General features: G+C 41.0%; 1 protein-coding gene across 3 annotated transcripts in view; it reads left to right on the top strand.

Moving 5' to 3' along the window:
- Positions 1-21,381, top strand: part of Mrtf (Myocardin-related transcription factor) — a 47,480-nt gene extending 26,099 nt beyond the window's left edge. For 2 of the 3 annotated variants that reach the window (XM_017167561.3, XM_070285023.1), the window contains exons 2-5: positions 8,121-8,942; positions 9,010-9,150; positions 14,302-14,367; positions 15,086-21,381. In XM_017167561.3, the coding sequence (XP_017023050.1) occupies positions 8,121-8,942; positions 9,010-9,150; positions 14,302-14,367; positions 15,086-19,407 (5,351 nt within the window). In that variant the 3' untranslated portion in view covers positions 19,408-21,381. Of the gene's footprint in view, positions 1-7,546; positions 7,588-8,120; positions 8,943-9,009; positions 9,151-14,301; positions 14,368-15,085 lie in introns of those variants that run through there. The other variant, XM_070285022.1, reaches the window with a different exon arrangement.
- Positions 21,382-21,918: the final 537 nt, after the last annotated feature.

The following is a 21,918-nucleotide window of genomic DNA, read 5'->3' as shown; positions in this document are numbered from 1 at the left end:
TAGTCTTTATGCTATCATTGAAAATTCAATTTCAATTATTATGTGTGGTTTGGCATTAGAATAGTTTGGGTTTGAGGCCTTCGGCACCGTCGTCACCGCCACCGGCACTTAAATGTCACATTTTCCTATGTGGCTCATTTTCTTAGCTCATATTTTCGCAAATTAAATTTTATTGAGCGTATCGTTTGGGCATAATTAATTTTAATTGAGGACACTACCCACACACACACAAACACACAGAACACACACCCCCTAAAACACGGTCATTTCGGGTCTATTTATACAAGAGTTCTTGCGGCAGGCGGAACTCTTTGCGAAGGATAACATCGATTTGGTTAGGGATTTTCTATTACATTTTCCTAGAATATATCATCAACACCTGTCTTTTACTGTAATTAACTTTCAATTCAATCAGTCCACTGTGTGTGTTGGTGTGTGTTGTGTTGTATTGTGTGGTTTGGGCAAAAATGCACAACTAGTGACCACTGACCACTGGCTATTGTATGCTCAAGTGTTACAATGTGCAGCAAGTGCATCCTGTGGCCACGCCCGCCTAGGATACTGAAAGAAATTTTAGAGAGTTTAAAATTGAAAATATCTTTTTAAAATTCAAGGATAAATTAGGTTTTTCCTTTAGGAAAACTAAAAATAAATTAATCTGGATTTTGTTTATATTCTTCAACCTCACTTTTAGCTTTCTTTTAGGGCTTATCAAATTTTATAAAAATTTTAAAACAAAGTCTAACCTCTTTGTGTGTCCCTTTTCTGCCAGTGCACTCACGCATCACACGCATGCAACAGACTCGTCGCTCATAAAAGCCCAGTCAACGTCACTGGGAGCTTTGCATGCAAAACATGTCCGACAGCAGCCGAGAGCCTTCTCTCTGGTGTTTGAGAGGTGTGTGTGTGTGTGTGTGCCTGTGTGTTGTGGGTGTGCCTGCCCAATTGACTTTTGCTGTCGAGCAATTGTTCAGGTTTAGGTAGCCGGACGCCGTCCAGGAGCAACATCATCATCATCATCAGCAGCAGCAAAGGCAACAAATGGCTGAAAACCACAGGCATTGAAGTCGCCGTTGCCGCAACTCATTTGCATGCAACAGTTGAACAAAAACACAGCTTTAATTCAATTTTAGTTTCCAGTTGGCGCTTATTAGCAGCCTTTGTTTGTGGAAAGAGGCAAGTGCAACCTGCCACTGCCACCAGCAGGGCAGGCATCATTACAAAGCGGGCACAAATATGTCAACAGAAACAGAGAGGGGAAAAATGATTAAATTTATGTATATATATACATATAATTAAAGATAAATATATACAATAGTGAAAAATATATATTTATATAAATACTAATAAAAAAAAAACAGATAAAGTTATTGTTATTTTTATAAAGAAATTTACATGATTGAATGGCAAAATGCTTTTCATTTTTTATAAACCATTGATAACACATAAAAAATTCTATAAAGGGTTTTAAGCTTCAATACTAAAATTCCCAGAAAACCTAAAGTTTAACAATAATTATTCAATAAATAATAAAACCATATAGGTATTTTTCCTTAAGCTAAAATAACAAATAAATACATTAATAACACAATTAAATAAGGTAGTAAGGTTTACTATCCCCAACATTTTTTATAATTTTTTTTATAAGTCTATTATAATTATACAACTTCTCTCAGTGCATCCATAGAACTTTAGCTTTGAAGAGTGACAAGAGCGCGTTCGAAAACGTCACACAACGCTAATGCCAGTTAAGTCGTTGACGCCCACCTGTGTCACTCAGTCAGTTGCTCAGGTAAACGTCACTTCCCTTTCCACAATCAAGCAGCGCCCCCAAACCAAAACAAGAAAAAAATTAGCCGCTCGACCAGTTTCAGTATTCAGTTTTTTTTTTGCTTCAGTTTGCCGGTGTTCTCTCTTCACGCTGGACGCGATTTCAGAAGCGTTTCTCTATATATATTTATATGTATATATATAAAAATTACTATACCTATATACTATATACCCCCATGCCGACTGATAGTGGCTTAATGAATCAGTTAACGATTTGTGTTATCGCGCTGATATGAAAGTCCCTAAGCTCCAAAATAAACAAAAAACAAACTGAAAATGCACAAGAATAAATAAGTTCCAGTGAAACGAAGCTTAGTTTGAGACCTTGAAACTCAGAGAAAGGTGTGATTATAGTTCTTAATTTAAAAAAAATTGATAAAATAAAATGTAAACTTAAAAAGAAGTCACAATAAATAAAAGCAAAGAAATCTAATATAAATAAATGAATTTAATAAGGACGTCAAGTGAGAAATGAAATAAATACTATACATTTCATTATAAAATTCCTTAAATATTTAACCTAAATGTCTTCAAATAAAAACCCCTAAATAAATAATAACAAAACAACACAATCAATAATAAAAAAGACCAACTAAAAGTGATAAGAAAACCACTTGAGCTCATAAACCAATTGAAAAGGTGTGAAAATTTATGAGTGTTGCCAGTGAAAATGTTGACCAACTCTAAGAAAAAACTCCCCAAATAAACCAATAATTTATTCGTTAAAGCTTTGAAATAATAACTGGTATTGGTTTTAGGTTCAACCAAACTAAAAAAAAACCAACATAAAAATCATTATGACTCATTCCCATTGATAAGGCCAAAGGCCCAAAAAACGAAAAGAAAAAACAACCAAAATAATATTTTTCAATTTTCAATGCCGATGTTTTGTTGTATTTTTGTGTTTTGTTTTGGAACATGCTCCTGAAATTTGTTATTGTTGTTCACATGCTGTATGTTACGTTGTTGTGGTTGTTGTTTTGCTGCTCAGCTACCTGACACTTGTCAAGTTGCGATAACATGCGAAATTTCTGGCGTTCGGTGGTGCGCTGGTACCACAAAAAAGGCAATACCACTTTATGCATATTAAAAACTATAAAATAACGTTCGCCATCGATTGTTTCGTATTATATATTGTATTAATCTTTGGATCGACAGTGCGGACAGCGAGTGGAAAAACACGTTTACAGCATTATGACCAAAATGGATAGAACGTTTATTCAGTCGTTTTGAAAGCACACAGGAAAAATATATTATTTGCAAACATTTTATAAAGAAATCTATAATACATTTTAAAGCCTGAAAAATATATTTTTTGTTATTATTTATTTATCATTTTCTTTCTGTGTATTTTATAAACGATCTACAAAAGCTTCTTGGCTTGGCTGCTTGTCTATTTGCTGTGCGGTGTACTTTTTATTGAAACTGCTAGTACTGATCCGTTGGTAATACTATTTTCTGGCGTTGAACTGTTGTTGCTGGATGTTTTTCCCATTTAAATGAGTTTTGTCTATGACGTCTGCGTACTGTTTACAAATATACGTTTCAATTTGCAGGCCCATCTACATGTACATTATAGTACACCCACCCAGCGACACATGGCAAGCGATTTTCCGTTTTCCCGTTTGTTATTGCTGCGATGTTTTCTGCCCCTCTCCTGCAGATCCATTTGATTTTTCCTTCTTCGTTTTCGTTTTTTTTTCGGGGGGTGTTCTTTTCTCGGTTTTTGGTTTTTATTTTTTTGGGGGATTCATGGCGCTTGCATAATCCTCGCTTGTCGAAGCTGTCAGCGGTGCTCGCTGCAGCTGTTATTGGCATTCAAATGAATATGTAAAACGTCGCATCTCGCAGATTGTTTTTCGCTAAAACGAAACAAATAAACAATGCCAGTGGTCACGATTTGCCACGAGGTGCAAAAGTCATCAGGTAGCACGTTTCCCATAACTTGAAATGCAACCGATTCTTGTATGATGATGATTCACGTGGCCAAATACAAATATTAAATGGAATATATCATTTTTTTTTTGATAAAATTAAGGAACTAGCCCCAAGATATTCGAAGGTTTCGAAGTAAACAAACTTAACCTGCCAGTTATTACTTTCCTAGTTTATTTATTTGACATTTAAATCAGCTAAGAACATTATCATATCAACTCTAGTTGGTTTAATTTTTCTCTCTGTACCTTTTCAAGGCTCGCTCCATTTATTTTTTCTGATTTATTGCGCTGGGAAGGTGGACCTGGAGAAGATAAACTGCAAATTAAAGTTAATGTTTATGCAGCCACTGACAAATTGCCAGGTTAAATGCGACCTCTTCGTACGACAAGCATCGATTATGTCGAATTGTAACGTTAACAGCATCCTGTTTCCTGTTTCCTTTGCCAAAAAGGATGTTGGTCGACACACTCATACACACTCACACACACTTACAGATAGAGACAACCGCAATGTAGCATACTTTGCGGCGCGTTGATTCGTGTATGGCTGCTGGCATTCCAGCATACATAATTGATGTTTACTCCGAAGTAACCACACGCACACCCCCTCAAAACACACACACACACACACACACACACACATCTTGGGCTACAACTTCCGCCACAACTTCCGCTCGGCTCCGCTTTGAATGATTAGTTTTGGTCATGGAGCATAGTAGTCCTAGAAGCTACAAGTCCTTGTCCTTGCTTTTGGCCATGAAATCAAACTAAGTGCTCGGGCCAAAAGTCCTTTATTTTTCAAACTGTTCCGCTCCCTTGGGTTCCACTGTGTCTGGGTGTGTGTGCTGGTGTGTGTCTCTATATTATTCACACTCAAGGTTATAGTTTTGTCAACATCTCTGGAAAATTGTCTGTGTGTGCGTGTGTGTTTTGCTGGGTGTGTATTTGTTCTATTTATTGATTCATCAAAGGGTTGCCGCATATGCTTTCCTTTGATTATAATTTACATAATGGCAACAAGTGGTGCAGAAAATGGGAACATTTTTTGATTTAATAACGGAAAAGTTGAGGAAATTTAAAGGATATCATACTATATTCGGTTAAATTAGATTTAAAATCTATCTAAAGATCTACAAAGATCTAAATTTCTCTATTTAAATTTTATAATATAAAAGCTCTTCCTTTCCTATTTACTTCCAAGTTCCCCTTCTGTTTTCTGCTGCTTTCTATATTTAGTTTAGCATATTTTAAGCCAACTAATTCTGGCCAATTTCCCCGGCTGTTCAATTGTTCTTTCCGATTCATTAATTTTCGCTTTGAAGCATCGGTTTCCTTTTCATTCTCGGTTCCTTTTGTCAATTCAATTGTTTTGTCATTGCTTCAGCGACAGCACCAACAGCTTCAGCATTGCGCATACGCCCCGTTGACAAATTGTAATGACCAAGGCGTTGTTGTTCTGTTGGAAGGTGGTATAGGGGTAGGGGCAAACAAAAAGCGAAAGACGAGGATGAGGAGGTGAAGGAGTCTACCGGGTGGACATCTTGGCCAAGAGAAACCACTTGCATTCACTGCTGCTGGCTGCTGGTGGCGAAAATAGAATTGGCAATGGCTTTGGGTAGTGGTGGGTCTTTGGCTTCACCTTCTCGTCCCTCATCTCGATACCCTCTATCTCAGGGCATGTGCCATGTGGCAAAAGTGCCTGCGTGTGCACAACATGTCGCGCCACCAAACACACGCGCAAAAATTGGGGCAGGCATCTAAAGTGCACAGGGAAAAATTGGGAGGTTTCTAAATTACTTTGCACCTTTTTTCCTGCTAAAAGTAAGACTAAAATTACTTTATTCTAAATTTATGATAAACAAACTTTCATTAAAATTAGTTCTAAAGATTTCCGAAAAGATTTTACTACTAATTCGTAAGAGAACACTGTTTTTTCCTGTGTATCCTGCTGCTGCAATAGTGTTTCTCTTACTGCCAAGTTGTTGGTGGCGTCGCATGGTGATGTTACTAGTAGTTCCCCGCTCGGTTGGGTTGCCCGGTATGTTTGTTTTGTTTGTTTGCTGGCTCGCCTGTTGCTTTTGCTATTCCCTGCTGTGAAAGCATGCTTTTGAATTCGCTCTGGCGCTCGCCTTAATGACCAATAAATGTCGCAGCAAATGCTCAACCAAAAATGCAAATGCAAAATGCAAAATGCAAATGCAGCGAACGGCACAGTTATCTATTTATTTGCTTGGCAATTTTTAAATTTAGTTTAGATAAACAAACAAGACAGGCGGGGCAGAAAAGCAGAAAGTGTCACAGTTTCTCGGCCCACGCAGCGCACAGAAAGTGTTAGGCTACAAACATAGTGCGCGCTGAGACGAAACTGAAAATGAAGACAAAGCTGAAGACGAAAAACAGTGCAGAACAATTCATATGAATTCGCTCGCCCGCAAACATAGTGCACGCTGAAACGAAGACGAAGATGAAGACGAAACGCAAGCGATCAGCTTCAAACGGAGCAGTACTGTTTTTGAAGACGAATCGCTTGCTATTTTGAGTTGTTCTTCTTCTTTTTTTTTACATTTTAGGGGAAAAACTGGAATTTTTAGGGGAAAATTTCAACTTCTTGAGATTTTTTAAATTAATAAAAATAAAAAAATTTAACTAAATGAAACTTTAAAATAATTTTTACCTTAGCGTTACAATTAACCTTTCTGCAGGTATAATTGGGGTTTTATTAAAATTTGTCCAATTTTTAACAATTAGCGGTTCAATTTTTAGGAGAATGTAATCAAAAGTGCTGATTTTCATTCTGGTATAGTCCACAAATTTTTTCTCATCTTGTCGCAGCTCATTAAATAAATGATGAAATTCGGCGAACTCTTTTCTTCCCAAATTAATTGGGTGAACATCACAAAATCGCAACAAATTCGTCTTGCACTATGCAACCTATTAGCTTACTCGCATCGCAAGCACTTCGTCTTCAGCTTCGTCTTCATTTTCTTCTTCGTCTCAGCGCGCACTATGTTTGCAGCCTTAGAGAAAGAGATTTGGAGGCGACCTAAATGCGACAATTTTCGATGAGATCTCTAAAAATATATCCACACTTGGAAAAAGAAACATCTCGAATTTTTTGTTTGGTAAAGTTCGTTTTCTTAAAAGAAAAGGGAATGTGATTTTTTAGATTTTTAGTAAATTGGTTAGGCAATTATGAGGTTGTTTTTATAGTAACCAAGTTATTGTTTTTCATGGAAGAGATTAAGACTATATAATGAAATTACCTGATTTAAAATAATGCTGATTTTAAGATAAAAGCACAAAGATGAATAAGTTAATTTTCTATTAATTTCAAAATACATTTTTAGTTATTGTGCCTCATTTAAGGGAGCTAAGAATTTAGACTATAATTCCCAAGTTCTTATTCATTGAAGATTCATTCAAAATTTGTTTCCAATTATGTTGACAGTTCTGCACGTGTATATATTTTTCTACGCAACAACAATGTAAGCAGACCTTTTTAAGCTTTACCAAAATAACAATCAAAGGAAAAGGAAACAACACAGAACAGGGCCAAAAATAGCCGAACATTTGACAAGTGCATGTCAGTCATGTGTCTAGCGAAAAGGTTTTTTGGCCATTATTGTACGAGGTACTTCTTCTAGTGGCACCTATTTATTTATACCGCTATCTGGTCGAAAATAGTCGCTTTATTGCCGCACGAAATATTGCATAATCCGAGGCGTGTCTGGGAATGTCGCTTTCGCATGATGCAATGCCGTCGAGTGCCAAGATTTTCGTCGCATTTCAACTCGCGCATTACTGTCGCCACCAGTTACGAGTAAGTGCAGCATCAGCAGCAGCAGCAGCAGCAGCAGCGCCCAGTGATTCGGCAAATTGCAATTATAAATTTATAAGCGTCTATGTATAAACTCGGCGCAGCTCAGAGTATATCTCGATATATCTGTATCTGTAGCTATTTTTTTGTACCGCAGGCAATTCTCTAGCCAAAAAGTGCCACAAAATCGCAGGCGAGGCGAAATAGAAAAGAATTTGAAAAATAAATACCAAGTACGCGCTTTGCTATGTTTTCTATGTCCCATCCGATTGGGGGTGGTCCAAGGGGTTTGGGGGATTGTTTTGCCTATGCTTCAGGCCAAGAAACTAGGTTACTTGGCAGTGCTTAGCATAAATACCAAAGCACAGCAGCGGGCAACAAGGCAGAAGCAGCAGTTGATCATAATAAATGTTAAGGAAATTGACAAGTCATAGATATATATTTAAATAAAAAATTCCCACATTTATCTATTATAATTTATTATTAAAATTCTTACAAATTATTAATTTAAACTCCTTCCTTGTAATTCTTTTTAGAGTCTACGCAGAGCGTGGACGGAGCACCTGCATCGTGGCGTTTAACGCTCGATCAGGATCTTATTGACACGCTCAAGGGCAACTTTCCCAGCTGGTTCCAGGGCTCGGCCGGCGGAGTACCCGCCTCCAAGCAGCAGCAGCTGCAGCATCAACAGCTGGCCCAGCAGAAGCACCACCAACTGGTGGCCACCAGTGTCATACCCATTACCATTGACACCAAGCTCGCCACAAATACACTCCAGCAACAGCATCAGCACCAGCAGCAAACGGCGGTGATTTTGGGCCATAGTTCATCGTCGGCCTCGCCCGCCTCCTCCGTCAGTTCCAACTCATCTAAAAAATCCATTAGCAGCAGCCTGAGCAGCTGCAGTAGCAACAGTAGCAGCAGCTCCCACTCCAGTTCCAGTGCCAAAGGAGCCGGTGCAGCGACGGCTAGCCGGTTTCTCAACAAATCCACCTCCACGTCACCGACAAAGAGCCTGTCCAGGACATTTAAGGCCACCCAAAAGACCGGCAACAACAGCGGCAATCAGAAGGTTGGCCAGTTGGTCAAGTCCGCCTCGCTTCATAGTCTGAGCAGTGGGAGCAGCAGCAGTACCAGCGGCAGCAGCAGCAGCAGCAGCAACAGCGGTAGCGGAGGCAGTGGCAACGGCAGCTCCTCGCTGCTGGCCACCATCTCCACCTCGCCGCTGACCACCGTTGAGCTCATATCGAGCGCCGCCTGCAGCGGACTCCTGGCCACCCGTCTAAGCGGCAAGGCCTTGGAGCATACCTTTCAGGACATAATACTGCTGCACGAGGCCTACGACGACATGTCGGAAGGTGAGTTATTGGGACTATAAACCAATAATTAACATATTTATAATCCCTTTTCTTTCGTTGCTTTCAGGTGAACAGCGGTTGCATGCAACGTTCCTGGGCAGCAGCGATGATGGCAACAATTCGGATTGCTACGATGCCAGGCAGTCGCCGCCAAAGGCCATCGTCGATTCCAGTCCACTGCAACCGGCCATGGACAAGAACAAAGAATGTGAGTGTGGTTGGAATTAATTCATTAATTATTAAAACAGATTCGTAATATTCACTTAAGGAAAATATTTAGCCTAATTTATTACATTTTAGTGTCTGAAAGTAGTAAGAATTAGGCAGACTTTGGTTTTATTTATATATTTTCATAATTCTAATACTCAGCCTCATCTGATTCCCAGCTCCTTACTGACTTTAAATTAATTTTAATTAAATGAAGCTTTCATGTAACAGCAAATAGGTAACAACAAGTTTCCGAAAAGTTCTTTATTTTGTCAACATTTATTTTCTTTTCCTTTTATTTTCTCTGCCTTTCTGCTGGCCTACATATTTGCTTGGCATTTTGAGTGAAGAGAAATATTATTAATTTTGAGTGGCCGAAAGATGAGTTTGTATGTGTGGATATAGAAGTGCAGACCTGTATATATACACATTTAGATATATGGCTGCGTAGTCGCTAATAGTTTTGACAGCTCTTGTCGTCTGCACTTCGGTTGAAATATGAACAAAAAATCTCAAACCGGAAATTCGCAGAATATAGAAGAAAAATCATGAAATTCGATGATAAAGTTCACACAATGGGTTGACCCTGACTAAAAAAACCCAACTAAATGTTTATAAAAGCAAGGCTCTTCTCGTTTGTATTTATTTAAAAATCTTTTCCAATCATTTTGCCAAATTTTGTGCCGAAAAATGCAAAGCGCAAAGTTTCCGGCAGGCGTCGAACACAAGTTATCCAACATTAAACTGCATATTAGCAACAACCACTGCTGGTCAGTTCCTCGGTTCCCCAGTTCAGTGTGTGTCTGTGTGTAAACATTTGGCGAAAGAAGAAAAAAATTATTATAAACACATGGCTGTTGGCAGTCAATGATGGCGGCAACGAAAAATGCACAAAACTTTTGACAAATAAACATGCTGCACGCGACTCGAAAGGCTAACAGACGAAAAAATATAAACGGAAATGCAAAATTCGATGGCAGGGCTACAGTTGAAAATATAGTAGATACAGGGGAAAATATCTGAAGAACATGTACCCTTAAGGGGTTATATACAGTTGTGATAGTCGAAAAAATCGATTTTTTTTTATTGCATATTCTTAAAGTATATAATGTTGAGAATACTTTAACAAAAATTCATAACGATCGGAGCATTAGAACCGAAGTTGTAGCTATTTATAGCGCACGACCTGCACGTCGGCCGGAACAAACTTGAAACTTTAAACGCGATTATCTCAGAATCGTTTTTTTTCGAAGTTACCTTTGCGGTGGACACGATTACTAAAAAACTATTAATCCGATCGACACCAAATTTTGACCACTTATTTATTATCACAAAAACTAGTCCGTGAACGAAGGATTTTCAATTTTTTTTTGAAAACTTCCTTTTTTAGAGCATAAAAACCGAAAATTTTACCCCTTAAAAAGGACATTTTTTGTTAAAATCGTCGCCATTTTTTTTTTAATCAAAATTTTTACAAATCCTTCGTTCACGGACTAGACAATTCAATATACTAACGAAATATTTTTGAATTTTTGATTTCTGATGAACCGTTCTCGGGATATGATGTCCACCGCAAGACACTATCGGAAAAAGAGGGTATTTGAATTCGGCCATAACTTTTTTATTAGTTAATACTTTTTTATAAAAAAAATTTTAATAAGTACCCAGAAAGATGTACTAAACAACGCCGGTAAAACATTTTTAATAAATATTCTTTATGGTGTCAAAAAAAAATCGACAAAACTTCATAATTTTGCGCGGTACAACTGTATATAACCCCTTAAATATTTAAATTTTTAAGTGCATGGATGAGCATTGATTGGCAAGGTTGGAGAACTACAAATTGACAGGAAAGTCACTGTCAAACTTATAAAGTTATAGAAATATGAGAGATAGCAAAAAAAAAAAAAAAAAATAGAATAAATTTAAATAGTGTTTGTAGATTTGGTTTTTAAAATTCTTAAGTTGTGATATTTATTTTTAAATAATATTTCTTTGCATTTAATTTACATTTCCTTTAATAAATTACCTCTAAAATTTCCCATCCACCTCCTACGCCCCCCAAAAATACTCTGCAATGCAAAGAATCCACTTTTATCCTGTTTATTTTCTCTTTTGCCCACTGTTTTTCTGGCGCTTGTTAAAGCCATTTCATTCATTTGCCTAGCTGGGACGATGGCGTCTTCGTTTAGTAGAAGCAGCGTTGATCACGTAATCGATTTTATAATACAACACATGCTTATACTTCTATATATATATATATATACAAGACTTCTGGGTTTCTCTCCCTCTCACGAGATGCTGCCATAGCTTTCCCGAACAATTGTTTACCTGACCTTCGCCTCCGCCTGCTCCGCTCCGCTTTGGGGGGCTTCTCACTCGGCGAAGGGCAGCTTACCGCAGCAAAATACCAACAGGAATTCTATAAGAATTCGCTGGCCATGTCTACACACATTTATTGCTTTTCGCATAAAACTTTTATGTGTTTAATTTGGAATTTATGTTATTGTTTTTATCAATCGAGTGTGCCAGTGTGTGTGTGAAGGTGTGTAAAACCCAGAGGCGTAAACAGAGTATCGACGATTTAGATTTCAAGAAAGTGGCCAAAAAATAAAGGAAGAAATTTCGGTCGCATAATTAATTTACGGGGGCGACGAACGGTGTCGTCACCGAAAATCCATTGAAAAGATTTTCCAGCCATCGGTGTTACATGAGCCAAAAATAAGAGTGTTTTCTTTGGCAGCCATAAAAACAATAATAAGATTTCTGGACCTGAGAATTAAGGGGACCCATAATTTGTTTTTCGCTTATATTTGCAGAGAGAAAAACAGGAAGTTTGGATTTGAGAAATTATTAACAAGAAACTTCATCATTGGTTTATTAGGAAGGGTATTAAAATGAAATGACTAAGCTAAAAATGCTTCTAATTAAAATTATAATACCCTCAAAGGAGGATCCAATTTGTTCCTATTTAAATATACATTTAGAATTGTGTGCTTGTGTTTTGATGTTAAGTTATTCCAAAAATAGCTAGGATATTTTCGAAATAGTTGCTAATGTATTGTCATTATTTTTATTACAGAATATTTCTGGCCATTCATCAACTTCAAGAACAAAAGCCTACTAAAAAAAATCTTCAAATAATTTCCCTTAAATTTATTTTCGCAGTGTGCGTTTTATTTTTTATTTTATAGGTAGTATATACATTTTTTTGTGTACATTTTTGTGTGGCACACTTCAATCGTAAAATCGCCAACAGCTGCCAGCGCCGTCTGAGACAATTACGCGCCTTGGCAGCCTCTCTTGGCTTTTTATGATGATTTCCGACAAAGAGCCCAAAATTACTTTAATAACGTCATCGTCACTTTGATGTCGACTTTGTTGTGGCGTCAAGTGTATTTTTTTCTCGGTAAAAGGGAAGGATTTAGATGCGGTGAGTGCGGGTGAAGGCTTCTGCTAACCCACTTACGTAGATTGCACACAATAGATGCACACAAACCGCAGGAGAACCAAAGGCCAGAAGTGGGCACTGAGGAAAAATTTTAATAAATTATATCAGTTTGTTAATGGGAATTTGAACCAAGAAAATAGCTCATTAAAGAAGTAAATAATATATAATTTACATTCTCAACTATAACAAATAAATTCAAAAATATTGAAATACCTAATAATACCTAATACCTTGAATTTCTCTCCCTGCTCTAGCCATTTCCCATCCCTAAATGCTCTTCCAAGTCCTTGAAAGAAACCACAAACACTAACTGAGACTCAGTGCAGTGGCTACAACTGTTTTCCCAGGGTTTTTGGTTTTTCCTGCCTTTTGGACTCGCCAAAGGGCACAAGATTTTGTGTTTTCGTTTCATTTGCGGCTCACAGGACTTTATTTACCTCCCCCAGAGTCTTCGACTTTGGGCTAGAGCAAGAGGATATGCCCAAGACTCTCCCTTCTCCTCTCCTTAATGCGCATTATTTCGTTTTAATTACATGGCTGGCTGGCCATTTTGTGAATCAATTTTGCCAGTGCCTGGAATGCTAATTGAAGGTAATGATATTAGGACAGCAGCCAGGCAGGCAGGTCGTATGCTTAATATTATGCCAGGAGGATGAGGGGACGAAAATACATTACACAATGCTTGCACGCATTTAATCGTCCATTCGGATTTAATGATGAAAGGATAATGTCCACATTAATTGATTATTTTATACGCCTTTGCGTTTATAATTGGAGTATCTTGATGGGTCCTCTCATCTCACAAAGTCACCGAATTTGTTGGCTTCGCAGTCGAATTTATTTATTTGGCCGCCTGTCTGTCACATCCTGCTGTCAAGTTAATTGACATCAATCTGTTATTTAGCCGTTCTCTGAGCAATCTAATCAGATTATTACGCATACGCCCCATGGGACCGCACACCTTAATTCCCAGGCTCTCCGGCAGCCTCTGACTTTTTCGCCTCGGCTTAAATATTTAATTTTCAAGCACAAAAAACTTTGTACTCAAAAGCCAAAGCCTGGCAAATATATTTGTCTCTCTTTCTCTTTGAATATATATATTTTATAAGTATGTATATTATGTATATATTTTGTACATTGTTCACACCATAATAGCCCGCACATAAAGATATTAAAAACTTTTCCTTTTTTCGAGCGCTGCCTTGTTTTTTCCATTTGCAGCTGCCTCTCGACATTTATTGCCCTGAAATTGTCAAAAAAAAGTAGCTAGGGATAGGAAAAAGCGACAGGGAAAGCTGAGGAAAACCAACCAGCAGAAAAACTTTGGCGCCCACGAAAATTATTTCTCCCTCAGCTCTTTTTTGTGGCAGTTTTTTATGGGATTTCTATGTTTGATTTCCTCTACTCTCTTCCCCAAAAACGTATTGTTTCATAATTTATGATTGTTTGCCGCGTCTAATTTGCGGTTTTTGATTTGTGATAACAACTTGTAGGGAAAGGGGGCCTTACGGAGTTAGGGAAATGTCTTTTAAAATATTTATCCAGCTAAGCTAAGAAATTTAAGGATATATATTGATGATAAAGGGACCTCGATGTTACTTTTTTACTATAATTATTTTTAGAAAATTTAGTTTAAATATTTTTTACTTATTTATTTCTCAAAATAAATCGTTTACTAACTCTTTCCTATGTTTTTTACAGCGCTCAAAGTGAAGCTCATGGTGCGACGGCCGCATTCGCAGCTCGTCGAGCAGGGCATCATACCATGTAAGTACCTAGTAATCATATTCCTGCTAGAGTCCTCGCAAGCCCCCAGGTCACAGGTCACCGAATTTAGCCGCTTAGTCAGATATCAGATCGATAAAATACACATTAGCCCCACTTAGCCGGCTCAAAGCATCTGCTGTGGCGCCGCCCAATTCATTGGCCAATTCTGCGAGCGGCTGGCCAAAAAGGATATGCAAATACTGCCGAACATTTCATTTCAATGGCTTTCAAATTTATGCGCAACGAAGACGGAATACAGGAAAAGCGGGGAAAAGGGAAAAAGGGGAAAAGAAAGCCAGAAAAGAATCCTGGAAAATATACGCAAATTTACAAACTAATTCAAAGCCCTCAACGCAGCCGAAAGTGAATTTGAATTTAAATGATAAATTTCCCAGTGCCCGAGAGCGAGGCCAAAAAGCAAAGCAAACTTTTGGCCACAGGATCAGGAATCTATATATATTTTTATATGTGTGTGTACAGTTTGTTTGTGCAACAAGAAGGCAGGCTATATTTTGTGGAGAGTCCTAGAAAATGCATTAAATTTATTAGCTGAAAAAGAGATAGGGAATATCTCTGCCTTAGAAATGTGTAAAACTGAAATGGCAAATGATTTTGACCTTTATAAGTGTTATTACTTGTTGAATTTACTTTTTAGAAGCTTGAAAAATTATTTATAATTTAAAATAAACTTATTTTCCTTCTTTTTTCCCCCCGACAGCTCTTAAAACCTCGCCCGCCATCCACGAACAATGCAAGCAGCTGGAACGCGCCAAGACCAGCGACCTGCTGAAGGCCAAAATCCAGCAGCGTCCCAACCGCGAGGATCTCGAACGTCTGCACATTTTGGAGGAGGACGAGTGCCACATCGATCCGAGTCTGGCGGAGAAGCAGCGGATGCTCAAGAAGGCCCGTCTGGCGGATCAGCTCAACTCACAGATCCAGCACCGGCCCGGTCCGCTCGAGTTGATCAAGAAGAACATCCTGCACACGGAGAAGCCCATCGAGAAGATTGTTAAGGAGGGCCTCGTCTCGTTCAAGGCCACCAGCGAGGGACTGCTGACGCGGCCTCAGCATCCGCACAGCTATGTGACCTTCGACGAGGATTCGCTGAGCTCGGAGAGCGATACGCGACAGACGCCGCCGCGTCTTGATGAGCCCATGGTGGTGGTGGCCACCGCCAGCAGCTCACCCACCGATGTGCTCCAGGCGGCTGCTGCCTCGGCGGGCATTGTGACCATGGCATTGACGATGCCCACTGCAGGTCAACTGGTGGTTACATCGCCGCAGATACCACCACAGCTCAAGACAGTGGTGGTGCCGGCGCCAGTGCCACCACCACCGCCTCCACCGCCACCGCTGCCCAATATCAACATCAAGGTGAAGCAGGATACGGCCAATTTGTTCGAGGAGCTGTGCCAGAGCGTCACTGGAGTGTCTACAACGCAGCAGCAGCAGCATTACCTGCCCATGCTGGCCTCGCCCTGCTCCCTGGCCTCCAGCACATCCACTTTGAGTCCATTGTCTTCCATTGCCTCACCGCCACCGCCGCCGATGAACACCACGACGCGCCTGCATCTGCAGCCAATTTCCATCAAGTCCGATGCTCCAGGAAAGGATAAAAACCGCAAGAAGTCCAAGTCTAAGCCGGTTTCCAAGGCGCGAACTATTAAATTCCATGAATACAAGGGACCGCCGAGTGCCAATGCAGGCCAGAAGCAGGATCAGACGCAGCCGGAGGAGACCTCCTACCAGCTGATGTTGGAGCAACAGAATTGCTTGCTCAAGTTCCTGGAGAACCTCAATAAGAACCAGTCCATACTGCCCTCGGCAGCGGCAGCTGCAGCAGCAGCAGCGGCGGCGGCAGCCTCGGCGTCGGGAGTTACTCCAGGAGCAACGACCAACAACAATAGCATCACGGTGACCACGAAGACAGTGCCAGCTCTGGCCTCTCAATCGGCGCCAGCGCCAGCTCCCATTAGCCTGCCCAATACCATTTCCATAACGAGCAGCAGCGGCGGAGCTCCATTGAACTTTGGCGATGCCACCATGTTGACTTCGACGCAGACGGTGGCGGCATCCACGCCCCCGACTCTCTCGCTGATTGCTACTCCTCAGCAGCAACAGGTGCAACAGCAACAGGTGCAGCTACAGCAGACACCTGCAGCAGTGCAGCAGCAGCAGCATCCGCCACCGCTGCCCTCGCCGGCGCTTTCCGTTAGCTCCTCGATTCCGCCAAGTCCGGCCACCAGTTATGCCGAGTCCACCGCCAGCTCCATCACGGATATGACGCGTCTGGAGAAGATGAAGGTCTCCGATCTGAAGCAGCATCTGAAGCGAAGGAATTTGCCGGTATCGGGACCCAAGCCGCATCTAATTGAGCGTCTGAAACCGTATCTGCCCCTAGAGCCGCTCGACAGCATAGTCACACCCACCGCCACTGCTCATCCCACCCCGGCTGGCACCACCACCGAGGTGATCACCATTAGCGATGCCATGGACACCAGCAATTGCGGTTTGGTGGAGCAGCAGCAGCCACCAGTGACCATGCTGGTCTCGGAAGCCGTGGCCATGGAGCACGAACAGATGGACGTAGTGCAGCAGCAGCAACAGTTGGACACCACGCAAACGATGACGTTGCAAACACTGATGCCGCCTCAGCCACAGACGGCCACCATTATCCTGACCAACGAGGAGTTGCTGAGGGAGCAGCAGCGCAAGATTGACGAGCTGCAGCGGCAATTGCAAAGATCACAGCTTGAGTTGCAGAAGATACGACAGCGGCAGCAGCAGCACCAACAGCAACAGCAGCAGCATCATCAGGTGGTGAATGCTTTGCCCTCGCAGCAGATCACGCTGATCACCACGACCACGTCCAATGGGCCACAGCAGCAGCAGACGCTGACAGTGCTGCCGCAGCAGCTGGAAAAGAGCATACCCGCCAAGGTAACAGTCAAGGCCACAGGCTCTGCTAGTGCCCACAAGGTGAATGGGTTGCAACAGCAGCAGCAGCAGCAACAGTCGGGAACAGTGGTTAAAAAACCTGTAGCCAACAACAGTAGCAGCAGCAACACCAGCAACAGCAGCAGCAATAACTCCTCGAGCAATCCAGCGCCTCTGAGCCAAAAGATGGTGGTCAAGCAGCAGCTGGAGGCCAAGATCCAGAAGCAAAAGGCAGCAGCGGCAGCTGCAGCACAGCAACAGCAACAGCAGCAGCAGGCCCTGCAACAGCAACAGCAACATCAGCAGCAGCAACAGGTGCGCCTGCTCACGCAAAAGACACAAACTGTACTCATTCCATTCAACCAGAACAACAATCATGTAAACAATGCCACGCCTGCCAAGACCATAGCCAAGAAATCCAACAACGCCACCATATTGCAGGCAGCAAAGCCAGCGACAGCAGCCACCACGCACCAGCAGCAGCCGCAACAGCAGCAGCAGCAGCACAATAACCTGGGACTGCTGTGGAACGAAGGCAATCAGACCATCTTCCTGGTGGGCCTCAATGATCAGCATATGACGGCGCATACGCTGGGCAACATTAGTTTAACAGCCACCACAGCAGCACCAACTCCAGCAGCAGCAGCACCTGGAGCAGCAACAACAGCCCCTCCGCCAGCTGTAGCTCAGCCCAAGAAGCTCCTCAATGGCCACCAACGCACAAATTCCCTGCCCAGCATAGTCTTTCCCATCGAGGCCAAGTCCATAATCACACAGCAGCAGTTGCAGCAGCTACAGCAGCAGCAGTTCCAGCCTGCTGTCCAGCAGCAACTCATCCAGCTGGACATAAAGCCCACGCCACCACCACCCCCGCAATATGAGGAAGCCACCAAGCAGCTGGCGGCCAGCAAGGCGGCGGCTTTGAATGGCCTGATGCCGCTGGTTAAGATTAAGGAGGAGCCTGTGCCATCGCCGCTGCCTACGCCGGCGGCCAGCAAGCGCAAGTCGGCGGGCGTCAAGTCCGAACAGGTCAGCGATGTCCTGGACATACTCATCAAGCAGGGCGAGCTGCCGGAGAGCGCAGCTCTAGAGCCCATAACGCCACTGACGCCACTGCCCGAGCTGTCAATGTTTAATGGAGCCACAACCACGCCCACAACGGCAGCGGGAGGAGCCAGCATAGTGCCGCTGGTGCCCAAGCTAGAGGCACCTCCAACACCCATGGCCATGGACACGAACGATACGCATGTGGGCTACTCCAGTCATGGTTTCATTGAGAGCATAGACATGGCCTCACCCCTCCAGCCGGACCCCACGGCCGCTGCCATAGATGCGGAGAGTGTGGCCAAGACGCTGGACATCTTTCTGGAGCAGCATCATGCCACACCGCCGCCCAGCACGCCGCCCAAGAGCTGTCACAGTGTCGCCGGCAGCAACGATAAGCCCAACAATAGTCCGGACGCCAAGCAGCTCAATCACTTTGATGAGTACGAGCTGCTGGAGCTGATGTCGCAGCAGCTGGAAATGGACATGGGCGACGATTCGAGCAGCTACTGCCACACCTCCGCACCCGCCAAGAGCAGCAGCAACAACAACCTGCGACGCGATCTCAATCCCAGCCTGCAGCCGTCCATCAATGAGCTGCTGGACGCCAGCAGTCCGGACAGCGTGCTGCTGAACAACAATCCCAGCGCCGATGTGGACTTTGATGCCGATAGCTTTGTGGCTCAGCTGAGCCAGCATGTCACGGGAAATGGTAATACGGGTGTCGTAGGATCCGCCGGAGAGGCATCCTCCTCGGCGGCGGTGAATGGCCACTTCAGCGGCCACAGTACGCCCATGGATTGCGATGACTTCGAGAGCACTCTCAATTCGTTTATGCAGGCGGTGACCCAACCGCAGGCGGGCCAACACAACGAGTACTCCACCACGACGACGACGTGCATGGCCAATGGAACGGGCATGGATGGCACTGTTAATGGCACCAGCACGGGAGGAGGTGGAGCAGTGGATGCCTTCAATGCCAGCGGCGATATATTCGATCTGTTCAACATGGACGACTACAAGATGAACTGGGCGGCGGGGGATTTTACAGTCTAAAAAAAAAGTAGAGATATTCAGGCAGAGTAGAATTTTTATAACTTTATTTTCCATTCAATTCGGATTTGAATTTTAAGCAAAAAGTGTTTTTTTATTTTTATGGAGTAAAAATCCTTGCAGTTCTGTGTTAAATATATATTTCCCTAAAAAACAAAAACATACACACAATCCAGCGTGGTGCTCACTTTTCTCCAAAAAAATATATATTCCTGAAGAATTCGTTTCGAAGAAGAAAGCAAACACACACACACAACACACACATACAAATCCTATTTTATTTTCTAAATGCATTTAAAAATATTTGAACGTCAGTTGAAATTTCGAAACTTTACTATTTCCAACAAACGAAAAAAAAAACGAAAAAACAAAGCCAAAATTGCCGGGAGTAAAGCACTCCAAAAAAAAACAAAAGAAAACCATACTTTTGCACCCTTTCCTATATTAAAAAAACAAACAAAAAAACAGCCAAAACATTTAGAAAAGCAAAAATAACAAGTAAAACTTAACCCTAAACTATCATTAAAACGTAAGCCTAAAGAAGGGTTGTAAAGATCAAAAAAGAAAGAGAAAACAGAGAGAGAAAAAGAAGAAGAAAAAAAAAAAACAAAAAGTACATGTTTCTAATGAAGGTCATTCCAATTTGAAAATAATGCGAGTGAAATCTAACTATCTAAAAAGGATAACAAGGATGCAGAGAGACAGCGAGTGGAAAGCGTGAATGAGATGAGTCCAGGACCAGGACAACGGAGGATACAGATCTGGCAGAGAATAAATATATATGAGAATCGCGCCAAGCGACACATAAGAGAAGCGACAACACATTCAGTAATTTTGTTTTAAGTTCTATTTAAAATGAAATGAAATTAATTAAATTTAGAGCCCCAAGCCAGGCTTAATTCTAAAATTAAATACACACACACACAATTTGAGAAGTATTTCCTGCAAGGAAAGAAAAAGCCTTTAACGTAGTCGAGAAGCAACAATTTAAATTAAAAAAAAAAAAAATCCGATCGATTTTCATTTTAAAATGTCTTCTAAACCAATTAGGGAAAATATTTATAAATAATTATTGATGGTTCAGTGCGAATTCCGTTACTTAAATTAATTCTAAATAAATTGTATCTAAATAGATATATATATATATTATTTAATTATTTCGTAAAGCTAATGAATAATTCAAGTCCTGCGGCGTATACTTAACGCACATTTCTTAACCGTGTTTAACGCAATTCGGAATTGTAATTGTTTTTAACTTTTCGTAATGTAAGTGTATTTTGTAAATCGAGAAAGAGCATGCCAAGCATTCGGACATATTTTTGAGTGTTTCTCCGCTCAATTAAAATAAATTAAAGTTTAAATAAATATTAAGGGTAATTGACACATTTCAAAAGCGAAACGAGAGTAAAAGCCAAGCAAAAATACCAATTAAACGTAAAGGCAAAAGTAAGGAAAAACCCACAACTCAATACACCAATATAAATATATATATTTTTGTATAAGCAAATTACCATATATAAACTCTACATTTAGCTCTAGTCCTAGAAAGGCATTCTCACATTTCACATTTCACAAACCGCAAAAAGTTAATCACTCCGACGGACACTTGTTTACATTTGCAATAATAATTAAATTAATATAATAATCCACTTCAAACACTGATTTCAAAGCTTAAAATATCATAATTATTATCAGTGACGACGCGCTTTAAACATAAAAGAATAAAAAACAAATGAGAAACGTTTCCATTATAACAACTCACAATACATACATTAATTTTAATGAGTACGTTTACTGTTTACTGTTAGAAGCGAAACTTAATTACCATAACTATAACTATTACTTATTGTTTGATTAATTCTAAATTTAATTACCTAAATATATAATTTAATCTTTGTGCGTTGCGTTTAAAAGAGAACAATTTCATTTAAATACAATACAGAAATACAGAATAAATTCAAACACGTCATAAAACTATCAATTGTTGGTGTCTTTTTTGGCGGATGGGTAATTTATATAATAAACATTATAAATATTTCCAAAAATACGCTCTCATTGAACTCAACTATTACTTATTAAAACCCGATTTGAGCCTCAGAAAACCGAAAGCCAAACAAACAACTCACCGCCCTCACGGATTTATCGAGTTTTAAAACTCTGCCAAGCATAATAAATACACAATTTAAGAGCATTACTTGCGGACGCAGGATAAATTCAACATTTAAATTAAAATCACTGACAGCATAATACGCCAATAATAATGATTTTATGGCAGCCAGTGGCAGCGGCAACAACGTCAACAAAACAAGGCTTATCATTAGCCAAAAGCGGCCATTGCTTGATTGGCGGCCAAAAAGCCGCCCACACACAGAGAGGGAGACTTTCTGCCTGCTGAAATCGAGTCGAGTCGAGTTCGCTTGTTTATTTTTGGAACCTCTCTCCCCCGAGAGGCGAAATCAGCAAACAATATGACGCAAAATTGCACCAGCACATTGATGATGAGAGTAGCCATGG

This window comes from Drosophila kikkawai, chromosome 3L (genome assembly GCF_030179895.1).
Source record: "Drosophila kikkawai strain 14028-0561.14 chromosome 3L, DkikHiC1v2, whole genome shotgun sequence".
NCBI classification, from domain to species: domain Eukaryota; kingdom Metazoa; phylum Arthropoda; class Insecta; order Diptera; family Drosophilidae; genus Drosophila; species Drosophila kikkawai.
The sequence above is the reverse complement of the archived record's forward strand: the minus strand, read 5'-3'. Positions and strand labels throughout refer to the sequence as shown.